Raw genomic sequence first — 15,286 nt, 5'->3', positions numbered from 1 at the left:
CATGGCTGTATTTATTTACTGAATTAATCTGTCTACGTCGTCCTGTAATGACATGCAACCTGCACACCTTTCTGGCTGTGGCCGTCTTGGCATAGCACCCCTGCTCAATGAGGCTTTCTGCGATGGCTTCCATTCGGTAGAAATTTTCAGCTCGGACAACGTGGCTGGCTGTAAGATTAAAATACCAACCTCTAAGGACTTTGAGTGGTTAATATCAGAGGAAGCATCAAATAGCACCAAAAAATCGACAATGATAGTCCAAGTTCTTGTGTCCCTACGCTTTGATGTGGATGTTTTTCATACAAGGTCTTATCCTTGCCGCCACGTACATCTTTATATATCTGAGCTTCAATGTTGATTAGGGCTCTGGATCTACCTTCTTGGGGTTTATTACGTCGGCCGCTTCTGTGTTAGTTACAAGTCTTCTGAGACATCACAGGCATTGTCTTCGCACGGATAGGTTCGAACCCTGCTGTTTTATTTCATCGACTTTGTTCCATTACTTATCAGCTTCTTTCAAGTTATGTCCGTTTCATGGTTTTGTCAATCCTTTGTTGACGTGGGATTTAATTAAATCTGCAAGAAGCCATCGCCACCAGTTGTATGTATCATGCAGTAAATATTGCAGGGCTCAACAGCCTGCAGACAGCCCTGTTACAATGGAGGTGGGGGTGCTGCAACGTGTACTTGGGTAGGGCCTTGACTGGCCCCCCTTAGTCTGACCAATTAATGAAAAGCACGGGGGGTCAGTCTCTAAGCCCTTCGCAAGTAGTGCAAATTCCAACGCTATGGGTTCCGAAACTCAACGTGGAATCGCCAACAACATGATTTCAGTCTCTTTACTAACCATCTGGGCCTTAACATTTACCAGTAGGAACGACTTTTATCTCAGCTTCTTACAGAAGATAACCATCTTGACGAAACACTGCCAATTCTGGTCCGCGTGCATGCCGGGTCGGTCTGGCGTCACATCAGCACACCATCGATTTCAGGTGAACCAGTGAAATCATGTAACGTGGAGTGGCTCTTGCAGGCAGTTTGCCCTGCGGTTCGCCTGGCAAAAAACCTTGATGTATGTATTTACAGTAACCACTGCGCATTGACTGAACTAAAATCCCATTCCTCCTCTTCCATTCATATCTTCCCTTCTAATTCCGCGTTATAGGTCGTCACATCCAAGGGTTGAGTCATACAATGAGCGGACTGGAGGTTTTCGGCGCGGTAGCAGCCATTCCTACAATTGTTAAACAGTTATCGCAATTTATCAACTCGACCAAGGAAACAATCCAAGCTATCAGAAAAGCGGTTGGGAAATATGAAGAATTGACCCAGGACCTTGTCAGTATATCAAAGGTTAGACATCCCAGAACGAACGTGCCAAGATGACCTAACGCAATGAGTAAGTGCATTGACTCTGCCGGCAAAACCATGGATCGCGTGGTCAAAGAGATGACGAAAAATGAAGCGGCAAGTACATCGGAAGAGATCAATTTCGTGTCTTTGATTCAACAGATGGATCGGGATATCAAAACTGCGCAAAGAAAGCTCGAGACCCTGGAGCCCGGATCCAGCTTGAAGGACAGGATGAATTTCGTCATGAGGTGCAGGGTTGAGATTGAAGCTGTCATAGGCAAAGTTAGTCAGACAGGAATGTTCCTCAACATCACTCTCGTCAACCTATTGATGCAAGCCATCCTCGAAGAATCATCCAGCAACTCCTTGAAGGTATCATTGTACGTTTCAAAGTTGTTTCATATACTTCACTCATCTTTCCACTGACAGCTCAATTACAGAATAAATTCCGGCATTCAAACAAGTTTGCATGAGACTCTTGAGGCCGTTAAAGATGCTGTCCAGGATGTATTGAACAGACCTGCTAGATCGGTGTCTCCGAGTCCTGAGAGCTCTACCGAAAAACAGCGTATGGATGGACCTTCGAAAGCAGAGAGCATTAAGTCGACGATATCAGAAAAGAATCGGTTCAAATCGATAGGCAAGGACTCAAATAACACCTTTCGACAACTTACATCTAAACTCAGAAAACCTTTCACAAGTTCCACTCCAAAGTCTCATCGGTCCGACAAGCTCTCAGAGAGCGATAGCCCTGCGATTCCTCCTGATCCTGAGTGTGACTCTGCTCCTGGGGACACTCGTACATCTGGTTATCCAACCAACGCGAACGATGGATCTCCAGACCAAGGGACTCAATCGCGTGCCACCGAGAAGAATGCGCCATTGCCTGATATGGACCCATTGGTTTTGGAAGACACTGCAGATCTTGGAAGTCCACAGGCAGGCTTAGCTGTGCCAGATACTCAGGATCAGTCATCATTCGACAGAGACGAAAATGCGCAAGCATGCTGTTTAGACGATGGAAAATCAAGAGAAACAGATGAACTCGGAACTTCGGCAAACTTCATGACATCTAATACTTCTGGTTGCATCAATTCTCCGAGGTTAATGGACATCCTGAGGAACAATAGGTCAACAGGCAAGATCTCTCATGCACATGAACCAGCCGATGCTGTAAAGCAAAGTTGGCTCCATAATAGGTCGTGGGTTAGTGCTGCTATCGAGAAGGAGATGTCATATGGGGTCCTGGTTTTCCAAAGACCTGATAACTGGATTCAGCTCGCCATACTACCGAGAGATCATGATGAGGCAACTGTCTTGGAAACTCCACTTTTTCAGGCAATGGAGAACACACCGTTGTCGTGCCATTTCGACTATATTGATAGCAACTCAAGAAGCCTAAGGATTTACTTCTTTACGGCATACGAAGAACGTCTTTCAATTTGCACAGTAACATTCCGTCCGCCCTTCCTTGTTAGGTGGTCGGTCATGAGCTTTCCACATGAAACCGGCGACACGCTATCTCCATTACCAGGAATGGGATTCTTCTGTAGTACAGATGACAGGACCATATCTTATGCGTCAGCCAGTGGATCACTAGTTTCCCTAAGTGAAACAGAGGCTGGTAAATGGATTGTTCAATTATTCTTTGAGGAGTATCCCGTCCGTCACGGCGACCAGGTGACACAAAGAGCTAGGGTCGTGACACCTGAGAGGGACGAAGGCCTCTGTTTGTATCTTCGAATATATCGCCAAGGAGAATCGACTACTCATCAGTTTGAGGGTGTTGACGATTGGGACCACTTCTTCCATCATTCGGATAAGGCCGAAACCAGCAAGAAAGATATACATTGGCAGGGTTTGACTATCGACAAAACGTCCATTCCATATATACCGATACATAGTCAAGGGGGTATTATCGGCTTTCTTTGCAGAACTGTTGAAAATAAGGTATATCTAATAGAGGGACATCCATGGCACGATGAGCAGGAGGAGCCAATCTATATTTGCACAATCAAACCGGGCTCCAATTTTTCTTTCTCTAGCAGTTTTAATGATCTTTTCTTTATATCCGTTGAAGGCAACTTAACAAGGATTAGGGTCGAGGTATCGGAATCGGAATGTATCTCATGCAGCCAACCGAAGAGAGTCTTCCACTCAAGTGGCAACTCACAGCAGCAGCTAGAGGACATTTCATACCCAGGTATCATTAGAGTATAGTTTAACTACTTTAAATAGCAATCTAGTAATATTATTACACGAGTGTAATAACTGGAAACTTGTCCTGCGCTTCCAGCTCCGGCCTACATCCCAAAGCCTTCTTGTCAATGAACCCAAAACCCAGCCTCTCATACTCATCTCCCCCATCGACTCTCTTCACCATTACTGCATGATAAGTCTCCTCATCCGGCTCTTTAACCTTCAGTAAGATGAGCGCAAAGAATTCCTTCCCTTCTAAACTCTTCACTACCTTGAGTGCTTCCTGCGGCGCATCATCAGCAGTAAAGTCAAAGTCGAACCGCGAATGAGTCTCATCATGTGCCGTACGGACGGGAGGATTGTTATCATACGCGAACCCTGGCTTTGTAGGATCCCAGTCTTTGACGTCGAGGTACAATCGCTCCATCGGCGCTTGGATTCGCAGTCTTCCACTTGTGACCTCGCCGTAGATAATTTTGCCCTTGAGATCGACATTGACGTCTAAGATTCTAGCAACTTCCTCATAAGGTGCTCTTACCCCGAGGCCAGGGATTCCGTCCATGGATGCCCATGACCAGGATGGTGCTCTGTAATCTGAAACACGTCTGCATCTGAGGCTTTGCCAGAGGAGTCCTTCCAGCAGTTTTGATCGCCAAAGCCCAACGACATACTCGTCGTTAAGGCGTTGGGCAAAGATACTCGCGAGTCCAGAGATGGCAGGAAGTTTATCCGACGCCTTTGTAAGTTTCCGAGGGCCGTATATCCAGAGCAGGCTATACCATGACTGATACAGGCTCGCTTTAGGATCATCGTCTTCTTCTCCTTCATCGTCGGGCTCTTTTTCCTCGTCCTGTCCGTCTGGCATATCATGCACATTCACAAACCTCCAATCAAGAACCGTGCCATCCTCCCCTCTAAATCCCGCACTACACTCAAAGAACATCTGCTGCTTTGTATAAAGCAAGGTTCGACACGGTAACACTCGTTCTTGAAGAGCCCAGCCCCGGTCAGAGAGTGGTTCATCTGGAAGGCTTACATAAGAACTAGCACCAGATTCTTTGTCGATCGGAAGATTGAACGCCATGGCCTGCCCACTGAGCTCTCCGGATTTATACTCGAACGTCTTGTATTCCTTTGGCTTTGTCTCACTGAAGAGTCCTTCTGAGTGATTCTTTGCTTTTGAGGCGGCAACGGTTAGGTAGGAATTAGCATAGATGGACAGCATCTTTGCTGATTCGCGCTCCCAGTCATCGTAGTCGCCTTGACAGATGCAGATGCTGTCTATCCAGAGATATCTCACACCTAGTTCTCGTGCTAGTTTTATTACATCTTGGTGCGTTTGCGACAGATCGGAGATGGTGATTTGACGTTTGCGCTCTTCGAGGGTTGCTTTGGTGGTAGTAAACTGCGGCTCTTTGCCCCAACAGTAGCTGCAGAATGAATGTCAGTGAGTGTCACCTATGGAATCCTCTTGGGAGAAACACCTCAGAGATATATATTTTCCACGTTCCTGTCCGTATGTTTCTCTGAGCTTCGCATATGGGCTGTTGATATCATCACCCACGTCAACGACTCGACCTGGCAACAGCGTTTCTCCGGGGCTGCACTTGGGATGCTCGTTGCATTCAGTAACCCAGTCATGAGCCCTTGTTATCGCCTCCGCAGTTCCGCCATACTGCTCAACGGGTCGTCCACGAATGAGCTGAGCCAAAGGATTACCTAGAAACATCAGCACCGGTACCTCTGAATGGAATATCCGATCTCACCATTGTCTACACAAAGCCCAATGGCCGCCACAAGCCGTACATTCCTTTTATACGTGTCATCCGTCGTACTCATAACCCAAAACCCATCCCCTCCAACTTCTCTTTTGACAATCCACATCTCCCATAGCGGCCAACCGTACTTTGTTATCGTTCCCGCTTCCCACTTGGGTTTAAGTTCTTTGAGTTCCGCCTCGCATAATTCGACCTGAGTAAGTATCAGTGAGCAAATACCGCAGCTTTCATTGTCCGCTGCATTTCTCAGAGCTTCCAGACTCTGATGATGTAGGTAGCCTCGGCTATCTTCAGGCCAGTGGTGAAAGTCTTGGAGATATGGATATCCGCTGCTGGATGGCCATGAGTCTGGTGGGGCTGTGGGTAAATTATTCCACGGTATTTCTCTGCAGAGATCGCATGAACCCATTTTGTTGTACTGTTGAAGTTGAAGTTGCGGTTCATTCTTTTTAATAGGCAACAGCGTGAGGTTCAAATGTCATACATAAGCGTTGATGCCTGAGGCACCAGCTGACAATCCCTGCTTGATCACTTTGCTGGTCTTCCATCATCCATATGTTATCTGGACAAGGCAACAACAATATATATATTGAAGAACAGATGGAATAATATCTTGTTTCGCTAGATTTCGGAACAAATATAATATTCTTATCTCTTATTAGTAGTAATTTACCATTTTCCTATTGTATATCTGATCTAGCTGTGCTGTACAGCTCAGTCAAGAAAACGGTTCGAGCAGTCTCAGTATTGGCTATATATGATGAGAGAATAAGCTTAGATATATACTGAATTGAAATCCCACTTTTAGACTTTTCATCCTCTATTTGTATCTTATCATTGACGTAAATCCTACTACCCCATTCCTGACCCAAGAAAAACGAAGGAATTGTGAAGGTGCGTTTTAGAACCCCCACTTCTGACTTATGAAAGATAAGTCCAATTGAGAAGTGTATAAAAGTACCAACCGCCTGTTTGAAAGCTATTGTCTTGTGATATACACATTCATAATAAAATAGTCCCTTTCTCTACTTACCATAAAGTCTCAAGGTTATCTGCAAACAGAATCAGCGTGGGATAACAGTGAGCTACCCTATACATGCCTGTTATTAAGGAGGCAAAGCTGACATATCCTAGTGTCTTCATCTGAGATTGAAGCTATCACTTCTGTTCTGCACGCCTACGGAACTGCTCTGAAAGAGCGAAATGTCAAAGAAACAGTTGCACTCTACACTAGCGATGGAGTAATAATGCCTCCTCACTTTAGCGCCAGCGCAGGATCGCAAGCTCTCATTAAGACCTATGAGCGGATCTTCAATAGCATCCAACTGACAATCACCTTTGATATCGATGAAATTGTCTTGATGTCGCCAGACTGGGCTTTCGCAAGAACAACAGCAGAGGGCACAAAGACCATGCTGCAGACCCAAACATCAGAACCTCATTCCAACCAAGAGCTGTTTATTATGAAGAAGGAGGATGGAAGCTGGAAGATTGCGCGATATGCCTTTTCCACTATGAAGCCGCTTGTACAGGATGGAATTCGACGTAGCTAAGCGAGATGTTCACCAGTTGGAGCTATAGCGATAATCTGATCTGAAGTCCTCAATAAAGATGGTATTGCCGTCTAATTCATTACTGCAAATGTTTCCGATAAACAAGATACTTAGAAATTATCTCCGGGAATGACAAGGCTTGAGAGGATCCGCAGTTGATTCCCCTATCCCGTTTCATCCCATTCTTGGCAGTCTCAGAGTCATCCGCGTATTCATCCCTGCATCACATCCCCAAAATACAAGAAATCGGGAATTTTAAGTTTGCCGATACATAAACACTCTTAAGAATACGAGATGTAACAATAGGCGTATTTTCTCGCGTCATTTACCAGCGGTGAACCATCAATCAGCCCATGCCTTGAACTCTCAACTACCGGCTGAGCGTGCCCAATTCGGACCGGACCGAGAAGCTCCGCTGAATAATTCTTCCGTGGAGCGCTTACACCGATGGAACTATATTCCCCGAAGCTTTTGGTCCGTCCTGTTTCAGCGCCCGCTGAAACTATTAAGGACCTACACCGAATGCCGAGGAAGCCGCAACTATAAGATCACCAAAATGTCCTTTGTTTCAAGCACGATGATCTCCAACATACCTCCAAAACTCTTTCGACAATGTGGAAACTCCTCGTCAGCGGCTTTGTCGCCGTCGCGTCCCTCAGCGGCGTGAACGCTGCTTATCCTAACCCTGGTCCCGTCACCGGCGATACTCGTGTTCACGATCCTACGGTTGTCAAGACTCCCAGCGGTGGATACTTGCTGGCTCACACGGGCGATAACGTTTCGCTCAAGACATCTTCTGATCGAACGGCTTGGAAGGATGCAGGTGCTGTTTTCCCCAACGGTGCGCCTTGGACTACACAATATACCAAGGGCGACAAGAACCAGGGTTCAAATCCACGACACTCCACGACACATTTGTGAATATGGCGTGGATATGGATGCTGACTAATAATTTCGATGTGGAATGGGTGGAAATGGATCCATTATGGAAATGGATCCATATTGTGGAATTCGTGGAATGGAAACCTACTTCGTCCAACAATGGTAATTAATGGGTCCCGCCCGCCCTCGGTGACGTCAATGTTTTTGTCATTGGTCCATTAAAATCCGCCGTTGCTTGACGCAAAGGCAACACACCCACCGACGTTCCTGTTTCTTGTTATGCTGGATATTCGTAGCCGAACCGATATACCTATAGACGCGCCTTGCCGTCTCTCTCCGTCAAGATCCAGCTTTTGTAGAGCTGAAAGAGCCGTTGATTGTCCTCTTCTGTTCGTTCTGGAACGGATGTGGTTGACTTGGTAGGATGGGGAGTGGCCATTTCGATTTGGGGTAGTAACGCGAGTAACAGTGAAGCCCCCAGAATGGACTCATTGTGTACGGAGGAAAATGGGGTGGCAAATCGATGTTGTGTTGTTGTGGGTGATAGAAAGTACTTAGGATATGCGGGATTTCACAAGGAAATCAAGGTATTTTCGAACCCCACCTAAAATATTCCACGATTTCCACATGTGGAACATGTGGAAGGGGCTTCGTGGCGTGGATATGGAAATGCTGAAGCCCACGTGGAATGGAATGGAATGGATATGGATCCACATTATGGATCCATATGTGGATTTCGTGGTATGGATTTGAACCCTGACAAGAACCTCTGGGCCCCCGATATATCTTACCACAATGGCCAGTACTATCTGTACTACTCCGCCTCTTCCTTCGGCCAGCGCACCTCTGCCATCTTCCTCGCTACCAGCAAGACCGGTGCATCCGGCTCATGGACCAACCAAGGCGTCGTCGTCGAGTCCAACAACAACAACGACTACAACGCCATCGACGGCAATCTCTTCGTCGACTCGGACGGAAAATGGTGGCTCTCTTTCGGCTCCTTCTGGTCCGGCATCAAGCTCATCCAACTCGACCCCAAGACCGGCAAGCGCACCGGGTCAAGCATGTACTCCCTCGCCAAGCGCGACGCCTCCGTCGAAGGCGCTGTCGAGGCACCCTTCATCACCAAGCGCGGAAGCACTTACTACCTCTGGGCGTCGTTCGACAAGTGCTGTCAAGGCGCTGCTAGCACGTACCGGGTCATGGTTGGACGGTCGAACAGCATTACTGGCCCTTATGTTGATAAGGCTGGTAAGCAGATGATGTCTGGTGGAGGAACGGAGATTATGGCTAGTCATGGGTCTATTCATGGACCGGGACATAATGCTGTTTTCACTGATAATGATGCGGATGTTCTTGTTTATCATTATTATAACAATGCTGGTACGGCGCTTTTGGGTATCAACTTGCTCAGATATGACAATGGCTGGCCTGTTGCTTACTAGAGAACCGGAATGGGGATGGTTGGCCTGTTGGGGCGATGAGCTGGAATCTATTGTCTATACATGAATTGCATCTGTAAATATTTCAACTTCTATATATACTGCATGGCTGTCTGCCGCGAATAACACATGAATCTGCAGCAAGTAAACGTCTCTTATGACAGTGCATGGACCCTTGTGTCAATCATGGTGAGTATACGATGAAGCACCAGTCGCATTGGAATACAGATGTCATGGCTCCAAGCCTCTAAGTGACTATGCCATAGGCGGCCCTCTAGCAAGTTCCTGAACCCTTCACCGGAGTCCCGTTCAACACTAGGGATGAACAGGAACCAAGCCGAGGGATCGTCCCACCGCGTGACCAAAACGTGGTTTAGTCGCCCCACGATCTCGGCAGGTAGCATTGGAGGTTCATACGAGGCCAGCTAATTACCCAATGACTCGAGCGCTTAATCACCCCGCAACGCCGATCCCCCAGAGTCAATGCGGGGGAAACATCCTGACTTTGCGCACGAATAGAATTACAGGAAGGATTCACTTACGCCATGGAGCAGAATGTTCGGTCCGTGACGGGCCGGAGAACTGGTAATAGAGCAATTACAGGAAATGGTGACGCTTGGCGATCTTGGTGATGATATATAGACCGTGTAAGTCGCCATTCGTCGCGATGGAATGAACCGCGAAACAGACCTCACAAACCTGTGTTCAGATATCCCATCATGCGTCTTCTATCATTCCCCAGCCATCTCCTCGTGGCTTTCCTAACCCTTAAAGAGGCCTCATCTCTCGCCCTCACAAAACGCGACAGCCCTGTCCTTCCTGGTCTCTGGGCCGACCCCAACATTGCCATCGTCAACAAGACATACTACATCTTCCCAACCACCGACGGCTTCGAAGGCTGGGGCGGCAACGTCTTCTACTGGTGGAAATCATCAGATCTCGTATCATGGACGAAGAGCGAGAAGCCATTCCTTACCCTCGATGGTGCGAATGGTAACGTGCCCTGGGCTACTGGCAATGCCTGGGCTCCCGCTTTCGCAGCGCGTGGTGGGAAGTACTACTTCTATCACAGTGGGAATAATCCCTCTGTGAAGGATGGGCATAAAAGTATCGGTGCGGCGGTGGCTGATCATCCTGAGGGGCCATGGAAAGCGCAGGATAAGCCGATGATCAAGGGAACTTCTGATGAGGAGATTGTCAGCAATCAGGCGATTGATCCAGCTGCTTTCAAGGACCCTGAGACTGGGAAGTGGTATATTTATTGGGGAAATGGTGTCCCCATTGTCGCAGAGTTGAACGACGACATGGTCTCTCTCAAAGCAGGGTGGCACAAAATCTCAGGCCTCGAGAACTTCCGCGAAGGTCTTTTCGTCAACTATCGCGATGGAACGTATCATCTGACATACTCTATCGACGACACTGGTTCAGAGAACTATCGCGTTGGGTATGCTACGGCAGATAACCCCATTGGGCCCTGGACATATCGTGGTGTTATTCTCGAGAAGGATGAATCGAAGGGCATTCTTGCTACGGGACATAATTCCATTATCAACATTCCTGGAACGGATGAGTGGTACATCGCGTACCATCGATTCCATATTCCAGATGGAAATGGTTACAATAGGGAGACTACGATTGATAAGGTACCTATTGATAAGGATACGGGATTGTTTGGAAAGGTTACGCCGACTTTGCAGAGCGTTGATCCTAGACCTTTGTAGGTGGAATAGCTGACAATTCATTGAGTTTCGCATTATATTGCTTCAGTGCATGGTGGAAATCCCCTGTGACATGACTGCACTACCTAGTCACTTGGACCTTTACTTCTCATATCGCCAAAGTCCTTGTTGCCTCTCACCATAGAAAGAATTGATCTTCCTCAAAGGTCTGATTATCCGTCACCGTCAGAGCCATTCGGACCTCCAACCACGTGAACTCGTCAATCCCAATCCCGACTTGCTTAGCATGAGTAAGAGTCTTGTCCCTCATCTAGCCATGTCTCGCCAGATCGATCCTGTTCATTACTTGAATCCTCCGTCAATCTCACCAATAGAGCTTGGGAAAGAGAGCGTACGTTCTGTCAATGACTGTATCCAATTCGACCTAATTGCGGGACCTTCCAACGAGGAGGCTACAAAACTTAGGATGACGTACAAACTGATAGGAAGACTTAGGTAAATTCAGCAGAAACTTAGTAGACCTCTAGACTAACTATCTTTTGGCACCTTGGTTAAATATCAGACGGTTTCTTTCTTAAGAGAGAAAAAGGCGCCTGGTTAAAGACGCATAGGATGCTGTTACCATGGGACAGAATCTGATTGACAACCTTCAAAAACCATTCCCAGGCGCGCCTCAACAGGTTCAACAAACTAGGGTTCCGTCGAGGTAATTTACCGAACGGTAATTTACCTATCTGACCAAGGTTTTTGACGTCAGAAACCTCGAGGTATTTTGCATGTCAAAAACCTCTCATTGGCCAATGCCCATTTCATCTCCACTATTTTCCATATCGGTCTCTTCCCAACCCCAGCCATCCACAACAATGGAGTCTTGGAAGGCGTTTTCTATCTTTATCAGCCAAGCAACGTCAACTGTCTCCCAACCATTCGGTTCTGCCGGATTATCTTTGACCGTCTTGAGCCTCTTTAGCACCCGACTGTTCATATAGATGAAAGTGACCTTATCGGTGCTAAGTGGACTAAGCCGATTCCGAAGCTTACAATGAAGGTAGTTCGTAGCACTAAAGGAACGCTGTGAAGGAACAGAGCGCAGAAGGGAATTTGGTGATAATTTGTGTGCTGCATCGGTTATTTGACGCGCTAAACCTATTCCGTACACCAGCTAATCCTAATATGGCCACTCACTAAGCCTAAAATGGGAGAGTTTTTGACGTAAATTACCGCCAAAAACCCCCTTTAGGAATTTGACGGTCAAGAACGGTTTTTGACGGTCAAAAACGGAACCCTACAACAAACATATCATTTCAGACTAGGTAATCTCGCAAAAGAGCCGCCGCGCTTTTACGCCACTCTCATATCAAGTACTCGGGACGGAACTTCCTATCGCCGATCCAACTACTCCCAAAACCGGGTTCTACGGGGTGGTGATTCATATATAGCAACATATACCAGCGAACAGAAAGGCTTGCGAGCTGTAGTGCGAACAAAGCTTGGCCGAATGTTGACGACGACGATGGCATACTTTGAGGAAAAACACGACGGTATTATATAGTTTATCACTTTGGGAGAACTTGGAAGAGTTTAGGATAGCATAGGATAATATAATATGAGCTTAGGATGCCCTTTGAGTAGTTCAGTGTCGCCCCTGCCTCAAGGCCCGAAGTCTGTTCACAGAATGAGGCACGTTATACATTATGACAGACATCTATGAGGGAAAATAGTACATTGTGAGTCTCGTTGGAGTAGACGATGGGAAATATTCTAACAAAGCCGGGGCATCTGACCTGAAGGAAACACTACTAACCCACTTTCCACAATCCCTCAAGCACGTATCTTCTTGGAGCGCAAGATGATACGATATAGTCCGAGCGCTTTTATGTCCAGGGACTCACTGCATATCATGATTTTGTCAGAAGTGTACCAGTTGAATGTACAGGGAAAGTCACTTACAAGAAGCATGGCAAGTACGTCTTGTCCCTTAACACTGAACATTGGACTGGCAACAAGCGGTGTGGATAACACCAGTACCACTAGCAACGGCGCAGAACTTGGGATGCGATGCAGGGCACTGGTTGTTGGCGGGAGTCTCGATGCACTGCTGCTGAGCTGCGGCGACAGAGGCCATGGCGAAGATGGCGAGGATGGTGTTGATGTTGAATTGCATTTTGAAAAAGAGTCTTGGAGTAGATTTAAGGGTTTGGTTATTGGATAGTGATGAAGACGGTCAGAAGCAAGTCATGTAAGATGACAAAGTCAGAGCTTTTATACCTTAGAATGAGTTGCCATCAGATCATCTGAGTGTGATTATCTCGATGTTACTTGCCATATTAATCTGCATATCTCCAGAGTCAAACGACTGACGTACAGAATAGGTAGACTTGACCGTTCAATTGTGGCCTACCCCTCACTGAGAACCTGACTTTTATTCCCGGCGTTACATTGCATCCCGTATCGAAATCTGTATCCAGCGGGAAAAACCGTCGGCAGTAGTATTTATGCCAGGGCAAAGAATACAGGGACCATGATACAGCGGATATGTTCTTTCCCGGTGGCTGTATTAGCCTGATACTGGCTGTTTCATCAAACACAACATAAATCCCGTCGGCGTTTTCAAGAAGGGTATTTGGCTGTAACGTTGGCCTTGATTTTGCATATACTCGCTGGGCCTCCTTCCTTATTTGGGCACTGATTGACACTGTGATGCTTGTAGCTTGATTCATGTATATAGTGAACCTCGTTTAGTAAACGAAGTTGTGGATCTATTGACCAAGATACGCCTCGACGAGACCCATTGTACTCGTACTATTCCTGTGAACCTTGACAACACTGAACCTAGGATCAGCTTCTTTGAGCAAATTTTCAAAATCGCCCCTAGTTCGTTCCTTCGACCCAGCGACCACGAACATACACATATCGCACTGCCGCGATAAATGTTCCTGATACTTTGAAACCTCATTCAGCTCTGGCAAGACTTCCTCGTTGATAAGAAGAGGAGTTCCAGGTTTGCACTTTTCAAGTGCGGGGACAAGAGCTCGAAGGATCTTAATGCAGTCTTCATCCCTCCAGTTATGAAGGCACTGACGCATGAAAAAGGCGCTTGCATCGGTGATGGGCTGATCCTCGAAGAAATCGTGTTGCATGAAAGAGACTCGATCTGCAATCTCAGATGGTAACTTTGCTTTTCCATCATCGAGAGCTTCAATGCTAACGTCTTGAACGACAAAGGTCAGATCGGGGAATACGGCTGCCAGGTCCATAGAAACATGTCCGCTTGCACCACCGACATCGACAACCTTTCCAGGAGCCTCGAGCTTGCCCCACTGGAATCCATCGCGAAGTGCAGAGATTGAGCGATCCATTTGGGTCAACGCAGCCATAGCCTTTGCGAAGTTGAGCCCCTTCTCAGGGTTCTCGGCGTAGAATTGATACGGCGGCTTGCCATGACGCGTACAAAACGGCGAATCGGCCTCGGCAGATCCGTTCAGATCATTTTGGACGAATTTAACAGAGTCAGAGGCTGCTTTGAACATTTCGTCGAATTGCATCCACAGGATAGCTTCCATGTCGCTGTCCCGTGCGATGAGAGCAGAGCTTGCGGTGTGAGTGAATATATCTGGCTCGACTTCCTCAAAGACGCGTTGGGTTGCAAGATGCTTGATCACTCTGCGACAGCGATCCTTGTCGATGCCAGCTTTGGAAGCTAGGTCGGCAATACTGATCTTGCCGCCAAGAGGAACATGTCTGAAGATCTTGAAGTGAAGTGCAACTTGGTATGCTGCAAGAGTATAGTGCGACATAAAGAAGGAGCGGTATTCATTTGCTGGGCCGTTGACTAGACGGAGGAGGTCTTGTGCTGCATCGTTGAGCTGGATCCTGACGGAATGTGTATCGGCATCACCCTGAATAGCCTTGCTGTCTTGATCGAAGGACGGTTCTTGCTGTTTGGTGTACTGCAAGTGTTTCACGATAGTCTCGGTGGCCTGCTGGACAGTCTGTGCTAACCGCAAGAGGTTTGAGTGGTTTGTCGAACCCATTTTCAAAGACTAATCGTAGGATACTAGGTAATTTCTAAGATATGGTACAAGGGGCAATTCAATCATAGAGCAGTCCGATAGATTCTTTTTTCGTGCCAAGTCTCCCATAGCCATATATACCTTTTCAACAACCTAGTATCTTCACTCCTCGTTATACTTCTGAAAGATAATGTCGCTGACAATCCGGTGTCAGAGTCTTATCCACCGTGTGATAAAAAGATACCGAACTTGCATATCAACAACCCTTCCACACCTTTCCATGCAGCCACGATCACCATGTTTGCTACACAGCCTGTTAAGATCTCTGGTCTTCGGGTCCCGAACATAAGCGGAAAGTCCCGTCACCCAATTATGTTCAATCACATT

The 15,286-nt window shown here is 47.0% G+C and overlaps 8 protein-coding genes across 9 annotated transcripts; 5 read left to right on the top strand and 3 right to left on the bottom strand.

Annotated features, from left to right (window-relative positions):
- Nucleotides 1-1,139: 1,139 nt before the first annotated feature.
- FOXG_20652 (uncharacterized protein) lies at nt 1,140-3,566 on the top strand (the record flags this gene model as incomplete). The annotated part of the gene is made up of 4 exons (XM_018400948.1): nt 1,140-1,353; nt 1,405-1,733; nt 1,794-3,303; nt 3,453-3,566. Exons 1-4 carry the CDS (start codon nt 1,195-1,197, stop codon nt 3,564-3,566), a joined length of 2,112 nt encoding a protein of 703 aa, XP_018250463.1. The 5' UTR covers nt 1,140-1,194.
- On the bottom strand, nt 3,535-5,780 carry FOXG_12018 (uncharacterized protein). 2 transcript variants are annotated; one of them, XM_018391749.1, is made up of 3 exons: nt 5,319-5,780; nt 5,037-5,271; nt 3,535-4,982 (listed from the first exon to the last, which is right to left on the bottom strand). In XM_018391749.1, exons 1-3 carry the CDS (start codon nt 5,737-5,739, stop codon nt 3,608-3,610), a joined length of 2,031 nt encoding a protein of 676 aa, XP_018250461.1. In that variant the 5' UTR covers nt 5,740-5,780; the 3' UTR covers nt 3,535-3,607. The 2 variants fall into 2 exon arrangements, with proteins under 2 accessions (XP_018250461.1, XP_018250462.1); XM_018391750.1 differs by having other exon boundaries at nt 5,035-5,319.
- Nucleotides 5,781-6,327: 547 nt separating this feature from the next.
- On the top strand, nt 6,328-7,061 carry FOXG_12017 (uncharacterized protein). Its single transcript, XM_018391748.1, has 2 exons — nt 6,328-6,410; nt 6,465-7,061. Coding segments are annotated over exons 1-2 (420 nt in total). The 5' UTR covers nt 6,328-6,409; the 3' UTR covers nt 6,884-7,061.
- Nucleotides 7,062-7,368: 307 nt separating this feature from the next.
- On the top strand, nt 7,369-7,877 carry FOXG_12016 (uncharacterized protein). The gene has a single exon (XM_018391747.1). It carries the CDS (start codon nt 7,496-7,498, stop codon nt 7,802-7,804), a length of 309 nt encoding a protein of 102 aa, XP_018250459.1. The 5' UTR covers nt 7,369-7,495; the 3' UTR covers nt 7,805-7,877.
- Nucleotides 7,878-8,463: 586 nt separating this feature from the next.
- On the top strand, nt 8,464-9,356 carry FOXG_12015 (arabinan endo-1,5-alpha-L-arabinosidase; the record flags this gene model as incomplete). The annotated part of the gene is made up of 1 exon (XM_018391746.1): nt 8,464-9,356. One exon carries the CDS (start codon nt 8,464-8,466, stop codon nt 9,208-9,210), a length of 747 nt encoding a protein of 248 aa, XP_018250458.1. The 3' UTR covers nt 9,211-9,356.
- Nucleotides 9,357-9,800: 444 nt separating this feature from the next.
- FOXG_12014 (uncharacterized protein) lies at nt 9,801-11,024 on the top strand. The gene has a single exon (XM_018391745.1). The coding sequence runs from the start codon at nt 9,927-9,929 to the stop codon at nt 10,926-10,928; it is 1,002 nt and encodes a 333-aa protein (XP_018250457.1). The 5' UTR covers nt 9,801-9,926; the 3' UTR covers nt 10,929-11,024.
- A 1,571-nt stretch (nt 11,025-12,595) lies between these two features.
- Nucleotides 12,596-13,088, bottom strand: FOXG_20651 (uncharacterized protein). Its single transcript, XM_018400947.1, has 2 exons — nt 12,837-13,088; nt 12,596-12,777 (listed from the first exon to the last, which is right to left on the bottom strand). The coding sequence occupies exon 1, from the start codon at nt 13,048-13,050 to the stop codon at nt 12,865-12,867; it is 186 nt and encodes a 61-aa protein (XP_018250456.1). The 5' UTR covers nt 13,051-13,088; the 3' UTR covers nt 12,596-12,777; nt 12,837-12,864.
- A 557-nt stretch (nt 13,089-13,645) lies between these two features.
- On the bottom strand, nt 13,646-14,920 carry FOXG_12013 (uncharacterized protein; the record flags this gene model as incomplete). Its single annotated transcript, XM_018391744.1, has 1 exon — nt 13,646-14,920. The coding sequence occupies one exon, from the start codon at nt 14,918-14,920 to the stop codon at nt 13,646-13,648; it is 1,275 nt and encodes a 424-aa protein (XP_018250455.1).
- Nucleotides 14,921-15,286: the final 366 nt, after the last annotated feature.

This window comes from Fusarium oxysporum, chromosome 13 (genome assembly GCF_000149955.1).
Source record: "Fusarium oxysporum f. sp. lycopersici 4287 chromosome 13, whole genome shotgun sequence".
Classification (NCBI taxonomy): domain Eukaryota; kingdom Fungi; phylum Ascomycota; class Sordariomycetes; order Hypocreales; family Nectriaceae; genus Fusarium; species Fusarium oxysporum.
The sequence above is the reverse complement of the archived record's forward strand: the minus strand, read 5'-3'. Positions and strand labels throughout refer to the sequence as shown.

Coding starts and splice junctions, on each gene's coding strand:
- FOXG_12018 (XM_018391749.1), bottom strand. CDS start 5,739: ATGGGTTCATGCGATCTCTGCAGAGAAATACCGTGGAATAATTTACCC. Junction 5,272..5,318: donor TGGGCTTTGTGTAGACAATG/GTGAGATCGGAT, acceptor TGATGTTTCTAG/GTAATCCTTTGGCTCAGCTC. Junction 4,983..5,036: donor GGAAAATATATATCTCTGAG/GTGTTTCTCCCA, acceptor TTCATTCTGCAG/CTACTGTTGGGGCAAAGAGC.
- FOXG_12014 (XM_018391745.1), top strand. CDS start 9,927: ATGCGTCTTCTATCATTCCCCAGCCATCTCCTCGTGGCTTTCCTAACC.
- FOXG_20651 (XM_018400947.1), bottom strand. CDS start 13,050: ATGCAATTCAACATCAACACCATCCTCGCCATCTTCGCCATGGCCTCT.
- FOXG_12016 (XM_018391747.1), top strand. CDS start 7,496: ATGTGGAAACTCCTCGTCAGCGGCTTTGTCGCCGTCGCGTCCCTCAGC.